The 21,228-nt window shown below is 40.9% G+C and overlaps 3 protein-coding genes across 3 annotated transcripts in view; 2 read left to right on the top strand and 1 right to left on the bottom strand.

The window, feature by feature from the left end:
• itgav (integrin, alpha V) overlaps window positions 1–6,637 on the top strand; it is a 40,843-nt gene extending 34,206 nt beyond the window's left edge. Inside the window, exons 24-32 of the mRNA XM_007578529.2 lie at window positions 210–289; window positions 1,314–1,394; window positions 1,607–1,712; window positions 1,997–2,155; window positions 3,095–3,220; window positions 3,374–3,487; window positions 4,072–4,179; window positions 4,450–4,569; window positions 5,468–6,637. Of these exons, the coding sequence (XP_007578591.1) occupies window positions 210–289; window positions 1,314–1,394; window positions 1,607–1,712; window positions 1,997–2,155; window positions 3,095–3,220; window positions 3,374–3,487; window positions 4,072–4,179; window positions 4,450–4,569; window positions 5,468–5,560 (987 nt within the window). The 3' untranslated portion in view covers window positions 5,561–6,637. The remainder of the gene's footprint in view (window positions 1–209; window positions 290–1,313; window positions 1,395–1,606; window positions 1,713–1,996; window positions 2,156–3,094; window positions 3,221–3,373; window positions 3,488–4,071; window positions 4,180–4,449; window positions 4,570–5,467) is intronic.
• A 723-nt stretch (window positions 6,638–7,360) lies between these two features.
• On the bottom strand, window positions 7,361–16,900 carry LOC103156470 (alpha-aspartyl dipeptidase). The gene is made up of 8 exons (XM_007578528.2): window positions 16,483–16,900; window positions 15,501–15,589; window positions 15,277–15,351; window positions 14,379–14,458; window positions 14,099–14,272; window positions 11,411–11,470; window positions 11,253–11,335; window positions 7,361–10,207 (listed from the first exon to the last, which is right to left on the bottom strand). The coding sequence occupies exons 1-8, from the start codon at window positions 16,575–16,577 to the stop codon at window positions 10,141–10,143; spliced, it is 723 nt and encodes a 240-aa protein (XP_007578590.1). The 5' UTR covers window positions 16,578–16,900; the 3' UTR covers window positions 7,361–10,140.
• A 991-nt stretch (window positions 16,901–17,891) lies between these two features.
• On the top strand, window positions 17,892–20,307 carry LOC103156469 (nuclear factor 7, brain-like). Its single transcript, XM_016664386.1, has 2 exons — window positions 17,892–19,579; window positions 19,637–20,307. Exons 1-2 carry the CDS (start codon window positions 18,181–18,183, stop codon window positions 19,690–19,692), a joined length of 1,455 nt encoding a protein of 484 aa, XP_016519872.1. The 5' UTR covers window positions 17,892–18,180; the 3' UTR covers window positions 19,693–20,307.
• Window positions 20,308–21,228: the final 921 nt, after the last annotated feature.

The raw sequence follows: 21,228 nt of genomic DNA, 5'->3' as shown, positions 1-21,228 counted from the left end.
TTTTTTTAGTCAGTCAAATGTAATCCCAATAAATTCCACTGAAATTTGTTGTTGGAAAGTGACAAAAAGTTGCAAGGGGTGTGAATATTTTTGGGAGCCACTCTCATTGTTTTCAGATATTTTAGGAAGTATCCTGAGACGTTTTGTATGTGTGTATCTCTCCCTGCTCTCATTGGCTCTCGGCTCTGTTCTGTCGTCTCATTGGTCAGATCCTGGCAGAGCTGGGGTTCAGTGTACACCAGCTGTCGGAGGAGGACACCTCCATCAAATTCGACCTCCAGATCGTCAGGTACGCTGCCGCTGCCGCCGCCGCACTTCTAACTGGAATGACAGCAGCTCCACCTGCTGGCCTAGCGAGGAAATAGTTTTATTTTATGGGGAACAGCGAATCTCCATGTTTGCTGCCTTGCAGAAGCTTTAAGCCAACAAGGAAGTCAGTTGGAATCTGATTTTGTTGGTTAAGACTCGTCTAAATGCCAGAGAGTGCATCGCCCCCCCGGCGTTCGCCTGTGTGCTTGTGTTTCTGTGGGAGAGAGCGGAGGGGTGAGGGGGGCCTGAACTATGTTAATGAGAGGTTTGAGCAGGATTTGGTTTCACTCCTCCTCGCCTCTCTGGTGCATTTCCTCAACTTTAAAAGTGTGAGCGTAAAGAAACGTACATCAGGAGCTGCAGTAGAGCTGTGTTGCTCTATTGCAATGCAACATTGATGTACCGTATTTTCCAGACTTTAGAGAAAAAAAATGTGATATGAAGATGGAGGAAAAAGAAAACGTATATAAAATCCTTTTATCTGGATATTATTAAATGTAAATCCCCAGATATGATTTGATGAAACTTTGCTTTTCAGACAGTAATGTTTAATCCTCGGCTTATTTCTGTCAGAATGAATTAATGTTCAATGCATCAGTCAAAAAAAATGTCATTAAAAGGAAAAAAAAACAAACACAAGTCCCAGGACCAACCAAACTGTGGATTTAGTGTCACTTCTAGTCCAGGAAATACGGTACTCGAATGTTTCCTTTTGTTATTATTACAAACATTGTTTTATTAGCTAATTTAAAAATAGGGAAAAAAGGATATATATATATTTCAGAGCAGGCCTGAAATAATCATAGAAGAAATGTAACCAGCCTTTTGTTTGTTTTTTATTTTGACGGTTCATCTCATCACCTCCAGTCGGGAGAAACATGTTGGTCACATTAAGATGAATCCTCCAGAGCTGCACATAATTTATCTGTTCCTATATTCATATCTTGTGTTTTTTTCCTCATTTTTAATCCACGGAGGTGACTGATGTTGTCGTTGTGTTTCAGCTCTAACCAGTTTCAAAACACGAGTCCTCGAGTCTCCAGCGTCACGCAGCTGGACATCCTGGCTAAAGCCTCCATCAGAGGGTAACGCACACATTTCCACACCCTGATTTATTCTTCTTAAATATACGATTTGATCTTTTTTTTTCCTGTGCAAATATTGGAAGTAGAGTAGGAACAAACCCAGCAGTCAGACTCCCCTGAGTTGTTCCCACTGTCTACTCTTGCCCGTTCATTGTTCTGGGCGTCAGCATGTCGGGACGTATCCATGGAAACGGTGTGTGTTGCTCTCCCAGGTCGTCGTCTCCCTCTCAGGTGCTGCTGCCCATCGCCAACTGGAAGCCCAAAAACCCCCCGGTGCTCGGAGACGACATCGGGCCGCAGATCCTTCACGTTTATGAAGTACGAAAATCTCAAAAAACAAAACGTTTACAGTTAAATAAAGTTAAATATGTTTCTGTTCCTTTGCTCATTTATCTTCTGTTTCCATCTAATCTTAAATTCATGTTTATTTTCTGGGCTGAATATCAAAATGAGGGCTGACATGCAAATTCAGGAGAAACGTGACGAATGTCACCTCGGCTGCTTCTGCTTTATTTACCTTTGAGTAAATCCCAGATGTACCTGAAGGGAAAGTTGCGTTGCGGCGGCTCTGACCTCACGTTGACAGAGTGCTGCTCTTTCAGCTGCTGAACAACGGGCCCAGTACGTTCAGCAAGGCGTCGCTGGAGGTGGAATGGCCGTATCACTTCAGGAACGGCTCTCTGCTCTACATCACCAGCTTTGAGACCGAGGGACCCATCAACTGCACCACCGACGTGGAGATCAACCCACTCAACGTCTCTGTAAGATGCTGTTTTCTTCTTTATCCTGCTCTTTTCTACCCATAAAGAGAATTAAAGTGTCTTTACAGCTTTCTCTGTTGGAAGGAGGAAACTGGGAAAAGCAGCGGCATCCCATTGCATCATAGTATTGATGAAAAGTTTTTGTATTTCAGTAATTAAACTAAAACTCATTGATTCATGTTTGATACAGAAACTATTAGCTAGACAATAAGGATGAAGAGTGCTGACAGAACAATTATCTAGCAGAAAGTTGGTAAACCAAGAAAAGTCTTCGCTAAAGGAATGACTTCTCTGAATGCTGTTAAAAACACGTTAATGGAAAGTTACCCGTATATCAAGGTGTTCATGCATCCCTAAAAAGTCTTAAATTCATTTAAAAAAAATGTAAGTCGGCCTTGAACATGTCAATCTCGGGTCTTAAATTTTGTCGAGGCAGAACTATTTAATCTTGTAGATGCTATGTAGGTTTTTTTCTCATGTGACGTTTCTGTCAGGTGAAAGTTTGAGCCCGAAGCAGACATCTTGGTTACGTTCTGCGACTCGAGGCCGTTGAGGCTTCCGCTAACTAGCTGCTGATAATCATTTGCTAGCTAGCTAGCCTTTTTGCGTAAGTGTAAATTTATCAGCAGTTTGCTGGACGTTTGCCTTCTTCTCTGGCTCACTTCTGTTGCCAACACGTACGATTACACCTGCATTCTGTGCAAAAAAGTTTAGCACCACGATGTAAATATCTTCTGTGCATTTCTGTCGCGATACAGGTCTTAAATTTCAGTCATACTGGTCTGAAAAAGTCTTAATTTCAAGTTGGAGGGGAAACCCTGCATGAGTTCGGTATCCATAGAAACTACTGATGTACTGATTTTTGATTTATCTCACTCTGCGTTCAGTTGGGGTTTCAGCCACCAAGTTCCCAGTAAATGTGTTTTGTTTGCCGGTCAGAACCCACTGGCGACCCAGAAGAACACCAGCGTCGTCAGAGACCGAGAGGCAGAGGGAGGAAACCCGAGACGTCTGAGGAAGAGAGACCTGGAGGCCAGAGAGACGCAGAACGACCTGCAGATACTGGTGCGCACACACACACACACACACACACACACACACACACACACACACACACACACACACACAGCATGGCCTGTTTTTATTCCTCACTATCTTTTCTCTTTCATTCCGAGTTTCCTGAGTTTACCTTCTGTTTTTGTCTGACTGCGTGTTCAGGACTGCAACACGGCCGAGTGTCTGAAGCTGAGGTGTCAGGTCGGCCGTCTGGAGAGGAACAAGAACGCCATCCTGTTCATCTACTCCAGACTGGACGTCAACAACTTCCTCAGGGTGCGACAACACAGCAGCTCTTACAACCAATCACTAAGATTCACTTGCCGGGAGGCGTGTTTTATTTTGAAGTTTTGTGGAAGAAACGGTTGATGGGAGAAACTTCTCTTGAGGAAGATTTTGGCTTTTCTGTAAAAAAAAAAAAGTTAAGGCGCTCAAGGGGAGATGGAAACAGATTTAAGTTTGGATGTAGTGGATCCACAGGTGGATCTTTGGCTTATTAGAGACACAAAACTGAGAAATGTCAGAGTTCAAACCTTCAGTTTGGAGGGAGAACTCTCCATTTTTCTGAAATGTGTGGAGTGTGCGTTCCATCTTGTTTGTTACAGGCAACATCTGTTCAGATTATACTCCAAACCTGCAGATGGAAACACGACTAATTCACGTTTTCCTTTTTTTTTTTTCTGCTTAGCGACATGTCAAAAGTTTGTTTTTCAGTCAGATGGCGCAGACGGCTAATGTCACTTAAATGTATGTTGTTGTTTCTTCCCACAGGCCTTTTTGCAGCTCGGTTTTCAAAGCTTGACTGTTTCTTTTGGTGATGTGTTGCCTCATTTGCTTCATCTTGTTTCCTTTCTCCTCAGACTGAGAATCAGAATCGCTCCTACGTGGTTCGCTCCACAGCCTCGTTTGAGGTCATCGAGATGCCGTATAAGAACCTGCAGACTGAGCTGCCGGCCAACTCCACCACCGTGAGTCCCACTGCAACACGCAGTCATCAGCACACAGCTTGACAGCGCCACGGTTTTCCATGGACAGGAGGCAATGCTGTTAGCTAATCAAAAATATATTATCTATAAAGTACAAATACTTTGTAAAGCGTAAAACGTGTTGCACACAAAATGTTCAGCTCTTTCTTTCTAACCTTAAATTCTGAAGAGAACAATCAAAACCTAGTGGAAGATCGTAAAGATAAACTTCTGGAGGAGAGGCTGAGGTTTGCTCCCTGCTCTCGTTTCCAGGTGAGCGTGTCGGTGACGTGGGTGGCCGACACGGCCCAGCCGGTACCGGCCTGGGTGGTCGCTCTGGCGGTACTCGCAGGACTGCTGCTGCTGGCTTTGCTCATCTTCATCATGTACAAGGTGAGGAAACTTTTAGATCATCTCAACAGCGATGCTAACTCTAAAACGTCTCGTCTCATCGTTGCTGGATTTCAGCAAACAGACGACGACATTGTTGAAAAGAGGTTTCATATCTGATTTGGCAGACCAGGGACTTTGTGAAAGAACAGGAAAATCTCATGTGGGGTTCCTCAAGGCTCCGTTCTCAGGCCACTGTTGTTCCATATCTGCATGATCCCTCAGTTTATTACAACATCTACTGCAAACATGAGCCGGTCTCTATAGAAGTCCATTACTGACACTATAGAAGTGTTTCCATAATGCCAATAAGTTCATCAGAATTTCCTTTATTATTATTGTTGTTGTTGGTCCCAAAAATGATATTTTAGATTTCAGACGCAGTGAGTCCAGAACCAAAGCCTTCATGAAACCTTTTTGAAGCTTCGGGTTCAGAGCTACAAATTAGATGGATACATACTTTATTAGTGCTTTTGGAAATTTCCCTCAGGAAAATTCTAGTTCCCGTCTCCTGGGAATGTTTAATGTTTTGCTTTATTTATTATTGTTATTATTACCTGTGACTGAATGAAAGCAAATACATAAAATTTAGTTTTTATTCTCAACTCTGGAACCGATTTAATCAGAACGTGTTGAACTGAGAGCCTTACTGTTGCTGTATCTGTCCCCAAAGCTCAAATGTATTATCATGTCAAAGCTATTTATTTATTTTAAATTGTTATTTTAATGTTTATTTCCATGTGGCGTCTTGTTTTCTTGTAGTTGTCTTTACCTCTGCTCCATTATTTGTCCTTCAAATGAAGCACTTGTGTCTGAATCGTTCCAACACTTTGCCTCGCCGTATGCATCTTATGTGAGAAAGTTTCCAAATGATCTTTTTTCTTCTTCTTTCCCTTCTCAGCTGGGTTTCTTTAAGAGAGTGCGCCCCCCACAGGTGGACTGCACCGAGAAGGAGCAGCTGCAGCCGGAGGAGAACGGGAACACCGACGCTTAGAGGCCGAGATTTTAAGACGGACAGAGAGAGAAAAAGAGAGAGAGAAAGTTAAGGAGAGAAGAAATCAGGGTAAACCAGCCTAAGAGAGAATCACTGTAGTACTGTTTGGGGGAGGGACAGGTAACTGTATTTGTTTGGCTTTTTTTTTTTTTTAAATCATATTGCATTCGTGCCAAAACAGAAGCTGGAAAACACTGGTCGCAGATAAAAACCCCTCAAGGCTTCAAACCCGCTCGTTTTTAAAAGTTTATGGATCATTTCGTCTCTTTGTGCAGCTTCACGTCTGCCAACCCTGAAGCACTTAACGACTTCTATAAACCCGGACGTGCGTTGCGGTGTGGCTCGCGCTCTGTGGTTCTCTGACATTTAAACCAACACGTACGAAACACTCCCAGCATGCACAGGGAGCAGCAGCCAGGTGCTGAGCCGTCCGTCAGGTTTGGCCTTTCAACAGATTTGCACATTTCTTCTCTTCTTTTCTGTTTTTTTTGTTTGTTTTTGCTTAGTCATCACATTAAACAGGTAATGAACTGATTGGTCATGTCGGCCTTGAAGTCCAGAACTGCTGATGCATGAAGAGAAGTGTAGCAGCTGATGGAGGAAGTGTAGAAGTAGAACCAGTATTAATAAGTACTGGAGTCACCTGATTGAATTAGGACCAACAGCAGCAATAAAACAGCAATATGAAATGAGAACATTTTAGATTCTTGAATATTTTTGGATAAAGATGGACTATTTGCTCTGAGAGGAGACGATCAGAGTATCGCAGTCATATATATATATTGTTGTTCTTTGTTTTCTCTCCTGCTTCCTGTGGGTGTTTGGTAACAGTGAGTGTGGGAGTGTCTGCAGGGTTTTCTTGTGTGTTTAAATGCATTTTGTACAAAACAGTAATGGTGATTTACAATAGTGGGTCCAGCTCTATTTAACACAATCAAGAAACTGTTTTCTTTGACCTTTGACCACTTGGTTAAACCCCGGACCTGAAGAAGACGGTTTTAGAATACATCCTGACCCCCGGAGGCCAATATGTGTTACTACACTAAACGTATTTTCTTTTTTCAGCCTTTATGTAGCTAAAAAATACACAACAATGAACAAACTACTCAGTAATTCCAGCTGTCTGTTATTTAATGGTATGCAAATGAGTTTTCATGAAATACGTCTGAATGCTAACGTTATTAGTGTTGAGATGCTTTACCAAGGCCGAGAAAGAGTCACACGCTGTTAGACAAAGGGCCCATAGTAAAGAGTTACATTGTTGATTCTGTTAGACACCAAGGTCCATTTCTCACGAGAAACAGAAACGTATCAGGCCACAGAGACATGTAATGGTAAAGCATCTCAACATTAGCAACGATGGCAATCGTTATTTGCTAATGGAAGTAAATGCTACTGCTATTAGCATTTGGAGCGGTCCTCCTACTGCTACGGATTATAATAAGTATTGATTTTGTTTTGACAAAAATAAAATTGATTCTCTGAGGAAAATAAAAAATGTAATGGTCTAAATTTCTTATCGCATGAAGTCAGAGAATGAAACAAACAGTAAAATTGTATCTCTCTAGTTGACCTGCGCTGCTAAACAGTACAGAATAATACCCTTCAATTTATTGATGCAATGTATTGATCCTCTTAGAGGGAAAATAGTCGATAATACAAAAAACAATAATCATCCAGCGTTTGTTACACTCCTCTGTGGCTTTTTAGCTGTCGCTAACCGGAGTAGCCATAGCAACCGTAGCTAAGGGGCGGGGTTTAATCCGTGGTCACTTGTTACTTTCCTGCCGTTTTCTGCACTGAGGCCTCTTTTTTAAATTTTTTTCTTTTTTTTTTTTTTTTCTTGTTTTCTTGTAGTTTTTCCTCAGATTTCAAACTGGTGACTGGCAGCTTCGCTAGAAACTAAAAAAAAAAAAAAAAATCGGCTGGTTGCTATTTTTATGTCTAATGACTCTGATCTTACTTATGTTATGTGTGTTTATGTATTTAAAAGAAAAGGAACAAAAAATTTTTTTTTTTGCTATTCGCCCATATTGGGTTTGCATATTTTGATAACTTCATTTCAACAGCAGACAGTGGGCGAGGGCACAAAACCCGTTCAGAACAATAAAAGTTACATTGTTGCTTTTCCACACTGGTTGGATTTCTATTGATGATAAAACATGGACATACGTCACGTTTCCCCTTACAGTCTGAATCATGGACCTGTACGTGGTGTAAATAGGGTCACTCATCCTAAACATACCATAATATTTCTTTCATCGTAGTTTCTTCAGTCTTAGCCAGGCTAGCTAGCTACGTAGCACATGAGGCTACGTTTGCTAACATTAGCTTGTTGTTCAAATCCCTGTAAAACCTTTGAAACTTTGAACAGATTTAAGTCAATAAGAGCACACTGAGCAGTTTGGACAACTGTACTTTTAAAATTAGAGGTGTGTCTCTTTATTAGGCTAAAATAATTAAACAGGCCTGGTCAGATTGTTGGTTATTATGTTTTTTTTTCTTTTCTTTCTGATCAAACTCATCAGTATGAATGTTGCATTAATGTAGATTTTCTGGTTAAACTGCTCTGTTTTCAGGATGAACTAATAAAAAATCAAGTAACTTTAGTGATTTCTAAAGACATGACTTTGAATTTATTCTAGGTTTGCTCTAAATCCACACAGGGTGAAACGTAAACAACCAGCCATTTGCACATGGTGTCACTAATATTCGCTAAAAGTTTCTTAATACGTTGCAACTCGACTTCATCGTTTTTGATAATCAAAAAAAGATTACACAGCAAAAACACGAAATCTTACCAAGTATTTTTGGTCTAGTTTATAGTGAAAATATCTTGGCACATTTGAAATAATTTTATTGACATAAAGCACATTGTTCTTAGTCAATAATCTTTAATGTTAATGAAAAAGTACTTCTTCTAATGGTACATTATTTCACTTATAACGAGACATTTTCCCAAAGTCGTAAGTGAAATAATCCATTAATGGAAGTCAAACGTTCTCATCATTATTGAGGATTATTGACTCAAAATAAGCTAAAAAGAAATAATCTATTTCTTAGTGCGCTTAAGACAAAACTACAACATTTCCACTGGACCTCAGCCGTCTTGAAAAGTTTACTTTAGTTTCAAGCAAGTAAAATGAAAAGAAAGTGAAAATGTTTATCTAAAAGTTACAAATTTACATATAAGCTTTTATTTTCCAAAACAGGGAAGTTATTGTATTCATTTATATTTAGATGATGACCTTGAACCCTTTTCCACCTTATTGATAATTTTGAGTTTGTAAAAATAATCAATATTCATTAAAAAAATGATAAAGTGCTTTTTTAGAAGCTTTTAATTCTGGATGTTAAGCTGCACTGAAGGTTCCTGGACTGAACTCAGCATGGATTCCTAATAAAGCATTGAGATGTAAATTTCTGGGGTAAATTCTTTGAAATGGATGTAATTTAGGAGATCAGTGTTTTATGTAGAATGAACCAATCTGGGGTTTTTTTCTGTTTTTATTCCAGATTTTAAGTAATTTTAAAGTCGGCCCAGACACCAAAAAAAAGTTAATTATGCAATAGCCTTCATCACAAGGTTGAATTGTAAACCACAATGACCACTTCGTAGTTTTATCATTTGTGACAATGAATCTATAATGAAATAAAATAGTAATATAACTTTAACACAATGATCCATAATGTTATCAAAAACCGAAGGCAGCGTGTCGGAAACTGACGGGAGCCTGTGTTAACGAGAGAAAATCAACCATAAATTAACTTTTATTCAAGTCTTGTTTTTGTTTATTATTCCACCCTGGAAAAATCACTGTCAACATCCTGACTCTGATGCCTGTGAGGATTGTGAGAAACTTTTACTTCCTAATGGTGACCGTCTTGATTTGAGTGGCTAAATCTGCACACAAACTTTTCTTTAATGTAGCACATTTCAAAACTGGTTTAAATCGACTGTTTGTTCATGATAAATGAAAGATTTTGAAGATCTGTGGTTGTTTATGGGTGAGCTCACATCTCACTTTCAGCAGCTGGAGTGAAATCTGCTCACACTCAGTCTGTACTGGTCTGTAGTTTTTACATTTAAATCTGAACACGGTTAAGATTTCTATTAAAAAAAAAAATTATGCAAAATGTAGAGAATCTAAAAGCAGAATCAGACTGTGAACTGACTCTGGTGATTTGACTCCAGTCCTGCAGCCGTGTGTGTTTCTATTTTTATATTTAATACCACTCTGTTTTCCTTTCTGCTATGAGTAAATATTGACTTTTTTTTGATGTATGCATTCTTACACTTAGAGAGTAAATATTAACAATTTCTAAAAAAATAAATAAATAAGAGATGATTTCACTTTTGGGCTGAAATAAACAGATTTGTTCACATTTTGTTTGTCCTGTTTTGTCTCCACGTTATTTTGGAGGAGCGGGAACTTCAGCAGGAGGTTTGAGAGTAATAAAAAAAACACTGAGTATCGGTGTAAGTGTTGTCGATTACATTGCTAACTGGTCATATTGAGACACACTGCATGTTTGCTTCAGATTTTTATTGTGGGTGGTTTCTGTTCCTCTTTAACGTCTCACTGCGCGTCGGTCAGCAGGAAGCTGAGGTCGCTGCCGGGATCGAACTCCGCCGAGGGCTTCCCACTGAAACAGTCAGAGGACGGGTCCGAGTTACAGAGTGCAAGAGACTCGGTCACATGAAAACAGAAACCGGATTCTCACTGGACAACAAGATGAGGTCCAAAGATCAAATAGAATGAGAGCTGCAGCGGCGTCACGTGGAAAAATAAGAAAACAAACGCAGTTGTCTTTAAGTCACATCAACAAAACCTTCTGTTTGCAGAGTACTGATGGTGGTGGTTAATTATTAATATTAGGGCCAGGCGTGACGGTACACCGTGTGAGAGAGAGCGGCCGCTGTTTGACTTTAGTATCCTACATTAGCAGTTAGCATGGTTAGCGCTGCTAGCATTACAGTGATCTCCATTTGTATTCCTAGAGAACAGATCCAAACTTTAACTCATAAGTTGAACGGTCCAGAGGACAAAGCAACTAACGTTGCTGAAGTGTGTTCAGCCTTCCCGTTACCTGCCAACATCCTGCTCTCTCTCACTCTCACAGCCTGAATGAGCTGCAGATTGTGTCTCGACATGCCGAAGAAAACTTTTTTTTGCTTGATATCTGAATACGTCCTCTGACTTCCTCGTAAACTCCTCTCTGACACTAAAAATGGCTACCTGAGTATTCTTCACTCAGAACTTGAAACCCTGAAGAGTGTTGCCGTTGGAGCATCCTGAGACCTTGTTATGGTGTGTTCACTGACTAGAAAAGATCGTATTTTTCAGTTTCTGACCCATGGGTCAGGACTTATTCCAAATAAACACCACTACTTTTATAAAATCTGAAATAAAACTCCAGTTAGATACCGAAGTTTAGTTTCCCATATTGCTCATGTAATGGTGGGAATGGACTAAGTTTGAATTAACCTTCTGATTTGATCAAGACGACACATTAGTGGGGGGGTTGGGGATGTCCAATTTCAGTTTTATAATGATGAGAAGGTGATTTAAGCTTTTGAGGCCTGTGGGAGTTGTTGACTTGGGTGTAAATATTTCAGTTTTTCAGCTGCCATCGTGCGCACACTAAACTTTTATAAATAAACGTAAAGACTCTTAAAGTGACAGAGTACCTGGTGAAGAGCCGGGCCTTGGTCGTTCCCAGCAGCGTGGCTTTGTCTCCCTCCACCAGCAGCAGGGAGCCTTCCCTCAATCCCTAAAAAAATAAATAAATGAATAAATAAAACAGAAATGAACCAGGACAGTCCAATAATGGCTGGTTCTGACTCACCAGAACACTGGCAGTGTTGGGTTCTTCATGGTACTGGGTTATCCTCTGCTCCCTGGTCTCCTGCACAACAACAATGTGACACAAGGTGATACTTTAACTGTTTTGTTACCTGGATTCATTTCTGTGCATAAAAAACCAAACCATGTAAAAAGAAGAGGAAAAACTGACCGTCTGCACGCCAACAAACCTCAGCACACAAGATGGCCGACAAAACCAGAGCCCCACCCATCCTTAGATTTCTTACTTAAATTAAAAGTGTACGTGTGACTGTTGCTATGTGAACGCTCAGCCACAATAAATCATATCAACTGAGTCAGTTCATTTCATTATAAGTAAGAAAAACTGCAAAAAGAACCTTTCAAAACTAAAATAAAAATCACAACAGATTTAAAAAGTTACAGAACTTACAGAGATTTAGATAGTTTTGGAGTCATATGGCCATGCAATGATAGCACCATTTTTACTGTTACTGTAATGTGTGTGTTTGGCCTCTAGGGGGAGCTGTTGCACAATGTGCTGCTGTTTGATTTTATTTTGCGTATTACAAACAGAGCAAATGTTACTTTTCTTCCAGGCTCTTTCAGAGTGAAACTGAATTAAAACCAGAACTGGGGAAAACAGCTGCAGTCATGTTAACGCGTCATCCGGATCCCCAATTGGATTTAGGTCTGGACTTTGACTAGGCCATCCTAACGCAGGACGAACAAAGGTTTTGATCTGAACCGTCTCTTGACTTTTAGATCGGACTTTAAATGAAAAATGAATCTGAATTAAAAATCTAGATGAAATGTTCCTGAATAACAACTGGATGAATGGATTGGTAGATATATAAAAAACATGAATAAATACTGTGTAAAATATATACAAATATAACCAAATCAAGAGTTTTATAAGGCCTGTTTTCTTGACAACAAAAATGATCACCTTTGGGTTAGCTTTAACAAAATCTGAAGATAAATTTGTCTGAAAAATTATACATTTCTCCACAAATATTTGTATACAAAGTATAAATGAAAGTTTGTTTAAAACTAAGACTAAACCACGACATCAGTACGGTGTTCTTGCAAAGCGCCTTACGCTTCGGGGTAAATTTCTTTTTGTTCAGCGATTCCAGAGGAAGCAGCAGCAGAATCGAATAGAAGAAAGTGTCACATTTCACGATGGCCGACACGGTTTTTTGCTGACCCGTTTAAATCAACGCGGCTCTGTGGTTCTGCAGTTTCCTGTGCTGGATAAATTCAAACCACTGCAGATTTTCAGCATACAGATGAGTTTTTTTTTCCTTTTTCTTTCAGCTGTGTTTGAACTGTGACTCATTCATGTGTTTCAGATAAGCACAAGTCAATACGAAGAACCTCAAACAGAGGTTGAATCTGTTGGGTTTTTACTTCAAGCACGTGAAGTTGAAACAATCTCAATCTGCCTGGACTTCATACAAACAATTACAGACATGTAATAAACTACAAATAGCTTTAAAAAAAGAGTCAAATCCAGTTTGTTTAGCACTGAGCTTTTCTTTGACTGGAATAAGAAGCACTAAACTGATAACATGTCTCAGCTAAGCACAGTAAATGATTAGATAAAGATGGAGCTGATGAGATTTGCTCATCCCTTCCTAAAGTTTTCATACCAGAGTTTCCTCCAGAAAACCAGATCAGCCTGGTGGTACTAAGGAGGTCCACCAGTTGCCCCACTGCATTTTTGTGTTAAAAAATGTTAAAGAATTAACAAAAAAAAAAAAAAAACCCACCAACAACAAAGAAAATAGTGGTGCAGTAAATAAAACTAGTATCTCTGTAGGTTTTGTTGGCATAATCAAATGCTGTTATCTTTTTTAAATAGATAATTGTCTGCTAATGATTACTGATGTTTTGTTGTATATAAACCTGGCTTAGCCTGTTCTTTGCTCTCAATGTTACTGGTGTATTAAAATAAATAAGCAACACTAAGCCTGGTGGCCCACCAGGCTTATAATATACTGGGGAAAGCCTGCATGCCACTTGAGTTCTTTTTTTCTCCTCCAGATTATTTTATTTGCTGTAGCTCTTCTGGCATAGCGCAACTTAAAATATGCAGTCGATACGGAGGTATATTCATAACCACTCCACCATTAGGAGGTTTACATGTTTTGTCATATTCCTTAATTGAAATGCATTAGCCCTTATTTTAGTAAATAAACCTGAATTTTCCATCGACTACTTAGGTCAGTTATAAAGCCAGGACTTTGCGTGGCCATCCGTCCACAGTGTGAGCGAGCGCAGGTTGGTCGATGCAGACGGGCTGTTTTTCATTTTGTAGAGCAAGATGTTTTTATAGATAAATAGCATCTTAGAAAGAAATAGATTCCCATTTATTGACGACGTTTCTCCATTTGTATTAGCTGATTAGAACCACAAACATGGACCGACTTTTCCTCAGACGTAAAGCATTCAGCCCAATAAGAAGATAACCAACCCTAAAAAAATCACAGCCTTTGGGCCTGTCTTGTAACGCAGTTGAACAAAACCTTTGTCCTTAATTTTGTACCTGCCTACAATGATTTAAAATTTTACTTTGGTTTATTATTGAGCAAATAAAACAAAGTAAAAAGCACTCACACCTAAGTTCTTTGAACCCAACAGTTTTGTCTCTTAGGGCAGAAAGCTTGGACGCCACTCTTCAGTCTCTTTAGTTTTCTTCTCGACTCACCCCCATGTGGCGGCTGTTGGGGTCGGGGTCCAGGTAGTGCGGGTTGATGTTGAAGGGGACCAGGCCGATGGCATTGAAGGTCGGCGGGAAAACGATGGGCATGTCATTGGTGGTGCTGATGCTGATGGTCGCCACGTTGGTTCCGGCGCTGGAGCCCATATACGGGACGCCGTCCTGGAAGGGGAGGAGGCACAGAGAACGGGAAAACATCGCTAGATGTCGTGTTGCGTTCTGCAGGACAGTGTCTGCTCTGTGGGACGTGGCTGTGTGTGCGCTCCACCTCCAGGACTCGCTTCCTGATCTCCGTCACCACGTTGTTGTCGTAAAGGCTCTTCAGCAGCCGGAAAGTATTGCCTCCTCCTGCAAGCAGATGTGTCCGTTAGCGTCTCCGCGGATGCGGGGTCGGCGCGGTCGTAGGGAAAAGGTTATGGCAGTGAAGTGTTTAGAAACAACGCTCGCAAAATTGTCAAACCTGCAGAGTAATTTTCTGAACCATTCTTCTCTCATTAGTTCTTGCACTTAAAAAAGTAGTGGGTTGTTGTTTTTTTGCAAATTCACTTCCTCTGTAGGAGCTGACTGCAGCTTCCTGCAATGTTAGAAGGGCAGATTTATGTGTTTTCCTGCCATACAGCGCCTTTTTATAGCACAATCAAGTAAATATGTTAACTTCAGTTGTTATAAAAATGCTGCATATTAAATATGACTTAAAAGAAATTTAAGGTGGTCATTTAAATTTGGGCCTCTGTCTCTTTAAGAAGCTTATGCTCTTTCAGAAACTCCGCCTTCAGGAAGTCATCACAACACGGCTCCTCTATTAACCCTCTGACAAGGTTTTTAATCAGCGTTGTATTGAGAAGTAGCTCCTGTAATGAGCTCAGCAGATAGAGCAGCTCCTCCAGGTGTTTGTCAGTTGCTGCTGGCTATTCTGAAGGAGTTGCTTGAATGGTTGGTCAATATCAAGTGATCAACCATTCAACTGGTCACTCTGAAAAGTCCATCACCTGATAAAACCTTTTACAATCACTGCATGTCGGGAGAAGAGAAGGAAGCAGAACTCGGGGGGGGGGGAGGGGGAGACATGATAGAAATAACGAAGGTTAAAAAAGTTTTTTTTAAAAACAGCAGCCGATGCTGTAGGGAGGAGAGCGTCACCGCAACTCGCCGCCTTCAGTTCTCACCAATAAAAATGCCTTCTGCCTTTCGGACGGCTTCGACGGGGTCTGCAGCCTCGTGGATGCCGTCGACCTCATAACCTGCCGCAGTCACAAACAGACAAGTCAAAACAAGCGTTTTCAGAACACAGCTGGAATGAATTTCCACTCGGCTTCACTAAGGAACACAACAGACCGTTGAAGACTGTGATAAGCAATAGTTTAGAGGTAATGGTGGCGTCCAGCCCTACCTAAGGATCTGAACTTGTTCCTGGCAGTCGTTGTGTAGGCATCTCTGTCATGGAGGGCATAGGGAACAAACAGCACTCTCTTCACATTCCTGAAGGATGAATCAACACATATAGTAGTATATAGCTATATGGAGTCGTCCTTGTATTGATGACACCCTGGGCAAACCCCTCCTTCTGACGCCTCGCCGGCAACTAAACAAACACTCTGCGAAAGCATAAAAACTGTTAGCATGTGATTTGTTAGCGACTTTAATAACTAAAAAGACATTGACATGATATTTGAGAAAGACAATAAGCTGTGAATCAGATGCCAACTTCAGCGCCCTCAGCCACCCTTTGGTGTACGGCAGTGTTGTACGGAGGCGCCCATTCTCCAAGCTTCTCCAGCGCCAAGAAAAATAAATGGCGCTCCAGGATTGGTCGCTTTGCAAGCGAGGGCCAAGAGTGCGTCAAGAAGAGCAGCATTTTTACTTTGGTGTGTCATCTTCCTGAACTTGATTTTCTGTTGACTAGATTAGATATGCACTACAAACAACAAAAAAGAGAAACCACAAATATGCAAAATTTCCACTACTTTACTTTGCAAAGAGCGAATTGGTGCTCATTGATTTTACCACCAAAACATATAAAACACATCCCTCCGTTTTTCAATTTACATGAAGGTATTACCAGTACTGAACTCGAGACAACTCGAATGCAGCATCAGCCACAGAAACAACTCAGTGTTTCTCAGTTTTTGTTGTTGCATTTCTCTTGGCGCCCCTCTGTCCCATGCCACCCAGACCACAGAGCCAAATCACCCATAACAAAAACCGCCTCTAAATCTGGAGGCTCATCAGCTTGAGGACTTTTCTAAAACAATTTGCTTCCCTTTGACATTCTGCTGTCTGTTTCCTGCTGTCCAGCTAACATACCCTGTCTCTTTATAGTTTATAGTTGAGTCTCCTCGGCTGTTTTCTCCCGGGTTTCTGTTCAGACATACTTTCCAAAGAAGCTGGAGATGTGCTGCTGACAGTGGTCCAGGTAGCCGCTGCCGTGCAGAGTGGAGTTGGACACCAGCAGGAGTCTCCTCTTCATGTCTCACCGCGGAGGGTCTCACGGAAACACCGAGCTCAGCTGGACTGCAGGTACAGTCCAACGTTTCGGGTCAGAGTCCAGAAGATTCTGCTGACTGCGGCTTTCCAGAGAATCAGAAACGCCCTGGAAGAAAACTCTGCTTTCACTTTTTGACTTTACGTCTCAACGACGTTCAGCAGCTGCTGCTTGAAGTAACTCTGAATGTTTTCCCACTGACACACATCCGGGTTAGTTTTCTCTTTTGTTTCCATGTTTCATTTATGGTTCTTTAAAACAGGTTTTAAAATAACTTTGTTTTTCGGTTGCTTTATTTATTTCCCACACGTGATAATCTTTGGCGTACTTGTGTCAAAATAAAAGTTTCACAACGAAAGCCAGCATTTTTAGGCCATCTCTATCTATATAAAAGCATTATTTTTTCTGTCGATGTATCATCAACAACAACAACAACAACAATAAAATTTTTTAAATGAAGGATTTAAACAAAAACGGAAGCAGTCTTCTTGAAGTCCTATCAAAATAAAAGCCTTAACAGTATCAAAGATTTTTTTTAAACGGATCCTTATGTGTAAAATTAAATCATACAATTCAAAAACACGTGCTCCACTCACGCTACAAATAAACATAAATCTTGATCTGAGTATGAAATATTGCATCATAATAACGAATATTGGACTTAAAAAAAGATTAAAGCCTTTTGACATAAATGTTACATTTCCTATTTTTTGAGGAAAAAATAGCCTGTTGTAGGCTATGTAAGTCATAACCTACATTAAGTACCTCATGAGGCATATAAGACGAAGAAAAATACATAAACAAAAATTTTATTTTTTTAGAAATTCATTTGGGCAGATAGTCTTTTCACATTGTCATAATGGTATGCATGTGTTGAGGAAAGAGATTATTTTGATATAATTTAGAATAATGCTGTAAAATTATTCCAAAATGTGGAATAATTTCACAAAACGTGGAGAAAGTGAAGCTGTGAAAACTTTCTGGATGCGCTACAAAAACACTCGTCACTTTGGATCAGTTTATGGTTGCTTATTTTAATAATTTAACTCACACTACAGTTGCCAACTTGACCTACCATTGCTTGTAACTCTTCTCGGTGCGTCACCATCTCTGTAAGCTGTTGTTCTTGCAAAAATCAGTATTTTAATATGCAGTCTAATGTGGAGATCTTTTCAACACTTTCAACCCCACAGAGCTTGACTTAAAAAAAAAAAAAGAAAATAGAATCCTAAAGGACACAGAAAATTAAATGTGTGGATCTGAAATTTACACTACGACAATTTTATGAGGGACCGAAAATTAATTTTTCCACTAACAAAGTCATGTAAGAGCTTTTTCTAAAACTGCACATACAGAGGAAATTCTCTAGAGGGCGCCGTATCTCCGCCTGAAGAGTAGAAACACAACCGGAACCATTAAAAAAAAATAACCCGGATGGAAAAGACTGAACACAAAGAACGGAAGTGAGGGACTGAGACGCTAAGCAGACTTGCTGCAGGAGGAAAGCCGACAATATCACCGTGAAAGTAAGAATAGAAACCATTTCTGTGGGAGGAAAACAAACCCGCGTGCTTTCAGCTTCACTAAAATGGCGTCCAGATTAGAGGAGGATCTCTGCTGTCCGGTCTGCCAGGACATTTTCAAGGATCCGGTTCTCATCTCATGCAGCCACAGCTTCTGCAAGGAGTGTCTGCAGAGCTTCTGGAGCGTCACGTCCAGGCGTTCGTGTCCTGTTTGCAGAAAAGTATCCGCAGAAGACGCTCCGCGCTGCAATCTGGCTCTGAAGAAATTCTGCGACACCTTCTTGAAGCAGAAAGAGTTCAATGAAACTCTTTCTGATTGGTGCGTCGTGCAGCCCGCAGAGACCTGCAGTCTGCACGACGAGAAACATGAACTCTTCTGCCTGGACCACCAGGAGCCGGCGTGTCTGGTCTGCAGAGATTCGGAGAGACACAGCCAGCACAGGTTCATGCCCGTCGGGGAAGCCGCTCGGCAGCACCGGAAGGACCTCCAGGAAACTCTGGAGTCCTTGAAGAAGCAGCTGGGGCTCAAGAAGGAGGTTCAGGAGGACATCTGTCAGGTGATGGAGCACATGGGGTTCCAGGCGCGCCGCACGGAGACGCAGATTAAAGAGCAGTTCAAGAAGCTTCACCAGTTCTTAGCAGAGGAAGAGGAGGCCAGGCTGGCTGCGGTGAAGGAGGAAGAGGAGCAGAGGAGAGACCCGATGAGGGAGAAATTGCGGGCTCTGTTCAGGCAGATGAAGACGATTTCGGACACAGTCAGAGCCATAGAGGAGGAGCTGAGAGCCGAGGATGTCCTCTTCCTGTGTCACTACAAGGCTGCGGTGGAGAGAGCGCAGCGCTGCGCCCTGCTGGAAGATCCAAAGCTGCACTGTGGCGCTCTGTTTGACCAGGCCAAACATCTGGGCAACCTGGCCTTCAGCATCTGGAGCAGCATGGAGACCATGGTGTCCTACACTCCCGTGGTTCTTAACCCGAACACGGCTTATCCAAAACTCCACCTGTCAGAGGACCTGACGACTGCGACCACAGGAGAGACGCAGCAGCTTCCCAAAAACCCAGAGCGGGCCGACCTCTGGTTTTCCGTCCAGGGTTCTGACGGCTTCGACTCGGGAAACCACAGCTGGGACGTCGACGTCGGCGACAGCAGAATGTGGCTGGTCGGTGTGATGGAGAAGGAAGGCGAAGAGTGCCGGTTCTTGGTGACGCAGCTGCGTAACGGCGTATACACAGCGGAGGGTCCGTCGGCTCTTTCCACGGGTCTGTCAGTGCGGAAGAAGATCCAGAGGATCAGGGTGGATCTGGACCGGGACGGGGGGAAGCTGTCCTTCTCCGATCTGGATACCAACGAGCACATTCACACCTTCACACACACCTTCGCCGACAAGGTTTTCCCACACTTCGTCACCGATTGCGTTGTGAGAATCTTACCGATGAAGGTCTCCGTGAGCAAACGGCGGCTCAGAGGTTTTCGACGTGAAGAAAACAGAGTCCAAATCATGGAGCCTTATTGGTCAGATTAAGATTTTTCAAATCTGGCCTCAGATTCTAAACTGGATTTAGATCTGAGGACTTTCTAATAAACTAGAGAGTGGGGGGATTTGAAGATGGTAGTGGTCTATCTTCAGGTTTTATGACAAACGACGATGTTCGCCTCTGTTTGCTGCCTTCTGATTGGTTTAAATGGCAGTTTCTAGTTTGATTTTCTAGAATCTGTTTGTAGATCCTTTCAGTAAAGTCCAGAAGTTGTATTTGGATTAAACTAGATGACCCTATGATAAGGGCTGGCTGCAAAAACACAAAGTCCTACAAAGTAATTTTGGTCTAGAGAGTCCCGTGCAAATATCTTAGTACACTTAAAATAAGATAAAACTAACATACAAGTAATTTCTTAGCGATATACAGAGGCTTTTAAGAAAACAATTCATTAATATGGATGAAAAAGTTCTCCTTCCATTGGCAGATTATTTCACTTACAACAAGACATTTTTCCCATCTTATGTTCATTTATCTGGGTTGTGCTGTGGTGGCGCAGGGGTTAAGCACAACCCACATATGGAGGACTTAGTCCTCGACGCAGCTGTCGCAGTTTCAATTCCCGGCCTTGGCGACCTTTGCTTCATGTCTTCCCCATCTCTTATTACCCACTTTCCTGTCGATTAACTATCAAATAAAGGCCACTAGAGCCAATAAAATGTAAAAAAAAAAAAAAATCTTCATTTATCTGCCAATGGAACAAATACTTTATCATCCATATTAATAAATTATTTTCTTAAAACAAGCCTCTATTTCTTTCTTGAAAGTTACTTTTAAATTAATTTGTCTCATTTCAAGTGTACTGAGAAACTAGACCAAAATTACTTTGTAAGGTTTTGTGTTTTTGCAGTGAAACAACAAATATTTCTCTATCATCTCGCATTAGTTTGCTGGATTATCTTGAAAACCTCCGAGGGAATTGGCTATTTTTCCAGCTGTGGAAATATAGACACTAAACAAACAGGATTCTAGATAGAAATATGTTCCCTAGACCTTTTGGGTTAATGAACCTTCCTATATTTTATAGGAGAAAGCTTTTTTAAATCCTCCAGTTTTGAGAGGTTTTTCTTTTTTTCTTTTTTTTCTATTTTTAGCAGTTGTATTAGGAAACTGTAAAATAAAAATGTGATATTGTTGCAATTAAAACAATGTTTTAGTGTTTTTAAAAGTTTTGTTTGAAATAAAAATGTTACTTTTTTCTTGGCATGCTGCATCTAACTTTTTTCATCTAAGTTTACCAGAGTATTTTGCGTTTGCTACAAAACAGTGACAATAAAAAAATAAAATAAAGATTCCAGCCAAAATTTTGCGCAAGGTCACAAAACTTGGTTCACAACGACACATCCTGATATACAAGTATAAAATATTTGTGACTAATTTGTGCCCATAAAACACATATATGGTGGAATCTGGGAGAGGAGGAGCAAGTTTATTACACAATCACTGATAATTGGTTATTATTTGCTAAGATGTATTTGTGAAGAAACCGAAGTCAAATGCAAAGATTAAAATAATGGTGTCAGATTGTAGCTGTAGATAACACAACCAGAGGGGCTGGTCAGTTAGGAGCCCCCTGTCAG

The sequence above is a fragment of the Poecilia formosa genome, unplaced genomic scaffold, assembly GCF_000485575.1.
Source record: "Poecilia formosa unplaced genomic scaffold, Poecilia_formosa-5.1.2 Scaffold482, whole genome shotgun sequence".
Taxonomy (NCBI): Eukaryota; Metazoa; Chordata; class Actinopteri; order Cyprinodontiformes; family Poeciliidae; genus Poecilia; species Poecilia formosa.
The sequence above is the reverse complement of the archived record's forward strand: the minus strand, read 5'-3'. Positions and strand labels throughout refer to the sequence as shown.

Bases quoted from the DNA above. Each gene is read 5' to 3' on its own strand.
- LOC103156470 (XM_007578528.2), bottom strand. From the start codon at position 16,577: ATGAAGAGGAGACTCCTGCTGGTGTCCAACTCCACTCTGCACGGCAGC. The intron at 15,352-15,500 runs GTAGGGCTGGAC...TGACTGCGGCAG, and splicing joins GAACAAGTTCAGATCCTTAG to GTTATGAGGTCGACGGCATC. The intron at 14,273-14,378 runs GTGGAGCGCACA...CTCCCCTTCCAG, and splicing joins TCAGGAAGCGAGTCCTGGAG to GACGGCGTCCCGTATATGGG.
- LOC103156469 (XM_016664386.1), top strand. From the start codon at position 18,181: ATGGCGTCCAGATTAGAGGAGGATCTCTGCTGTCCGGTCTGCCAGGAC. The intron at 19,580-19,636 runs GTTTTCGACGTG...GGTCAGATTAAG, and splicing joins GAGCAAACGGCGGCTCAGAG to ATTTTTCAAATCTGGCCTCA.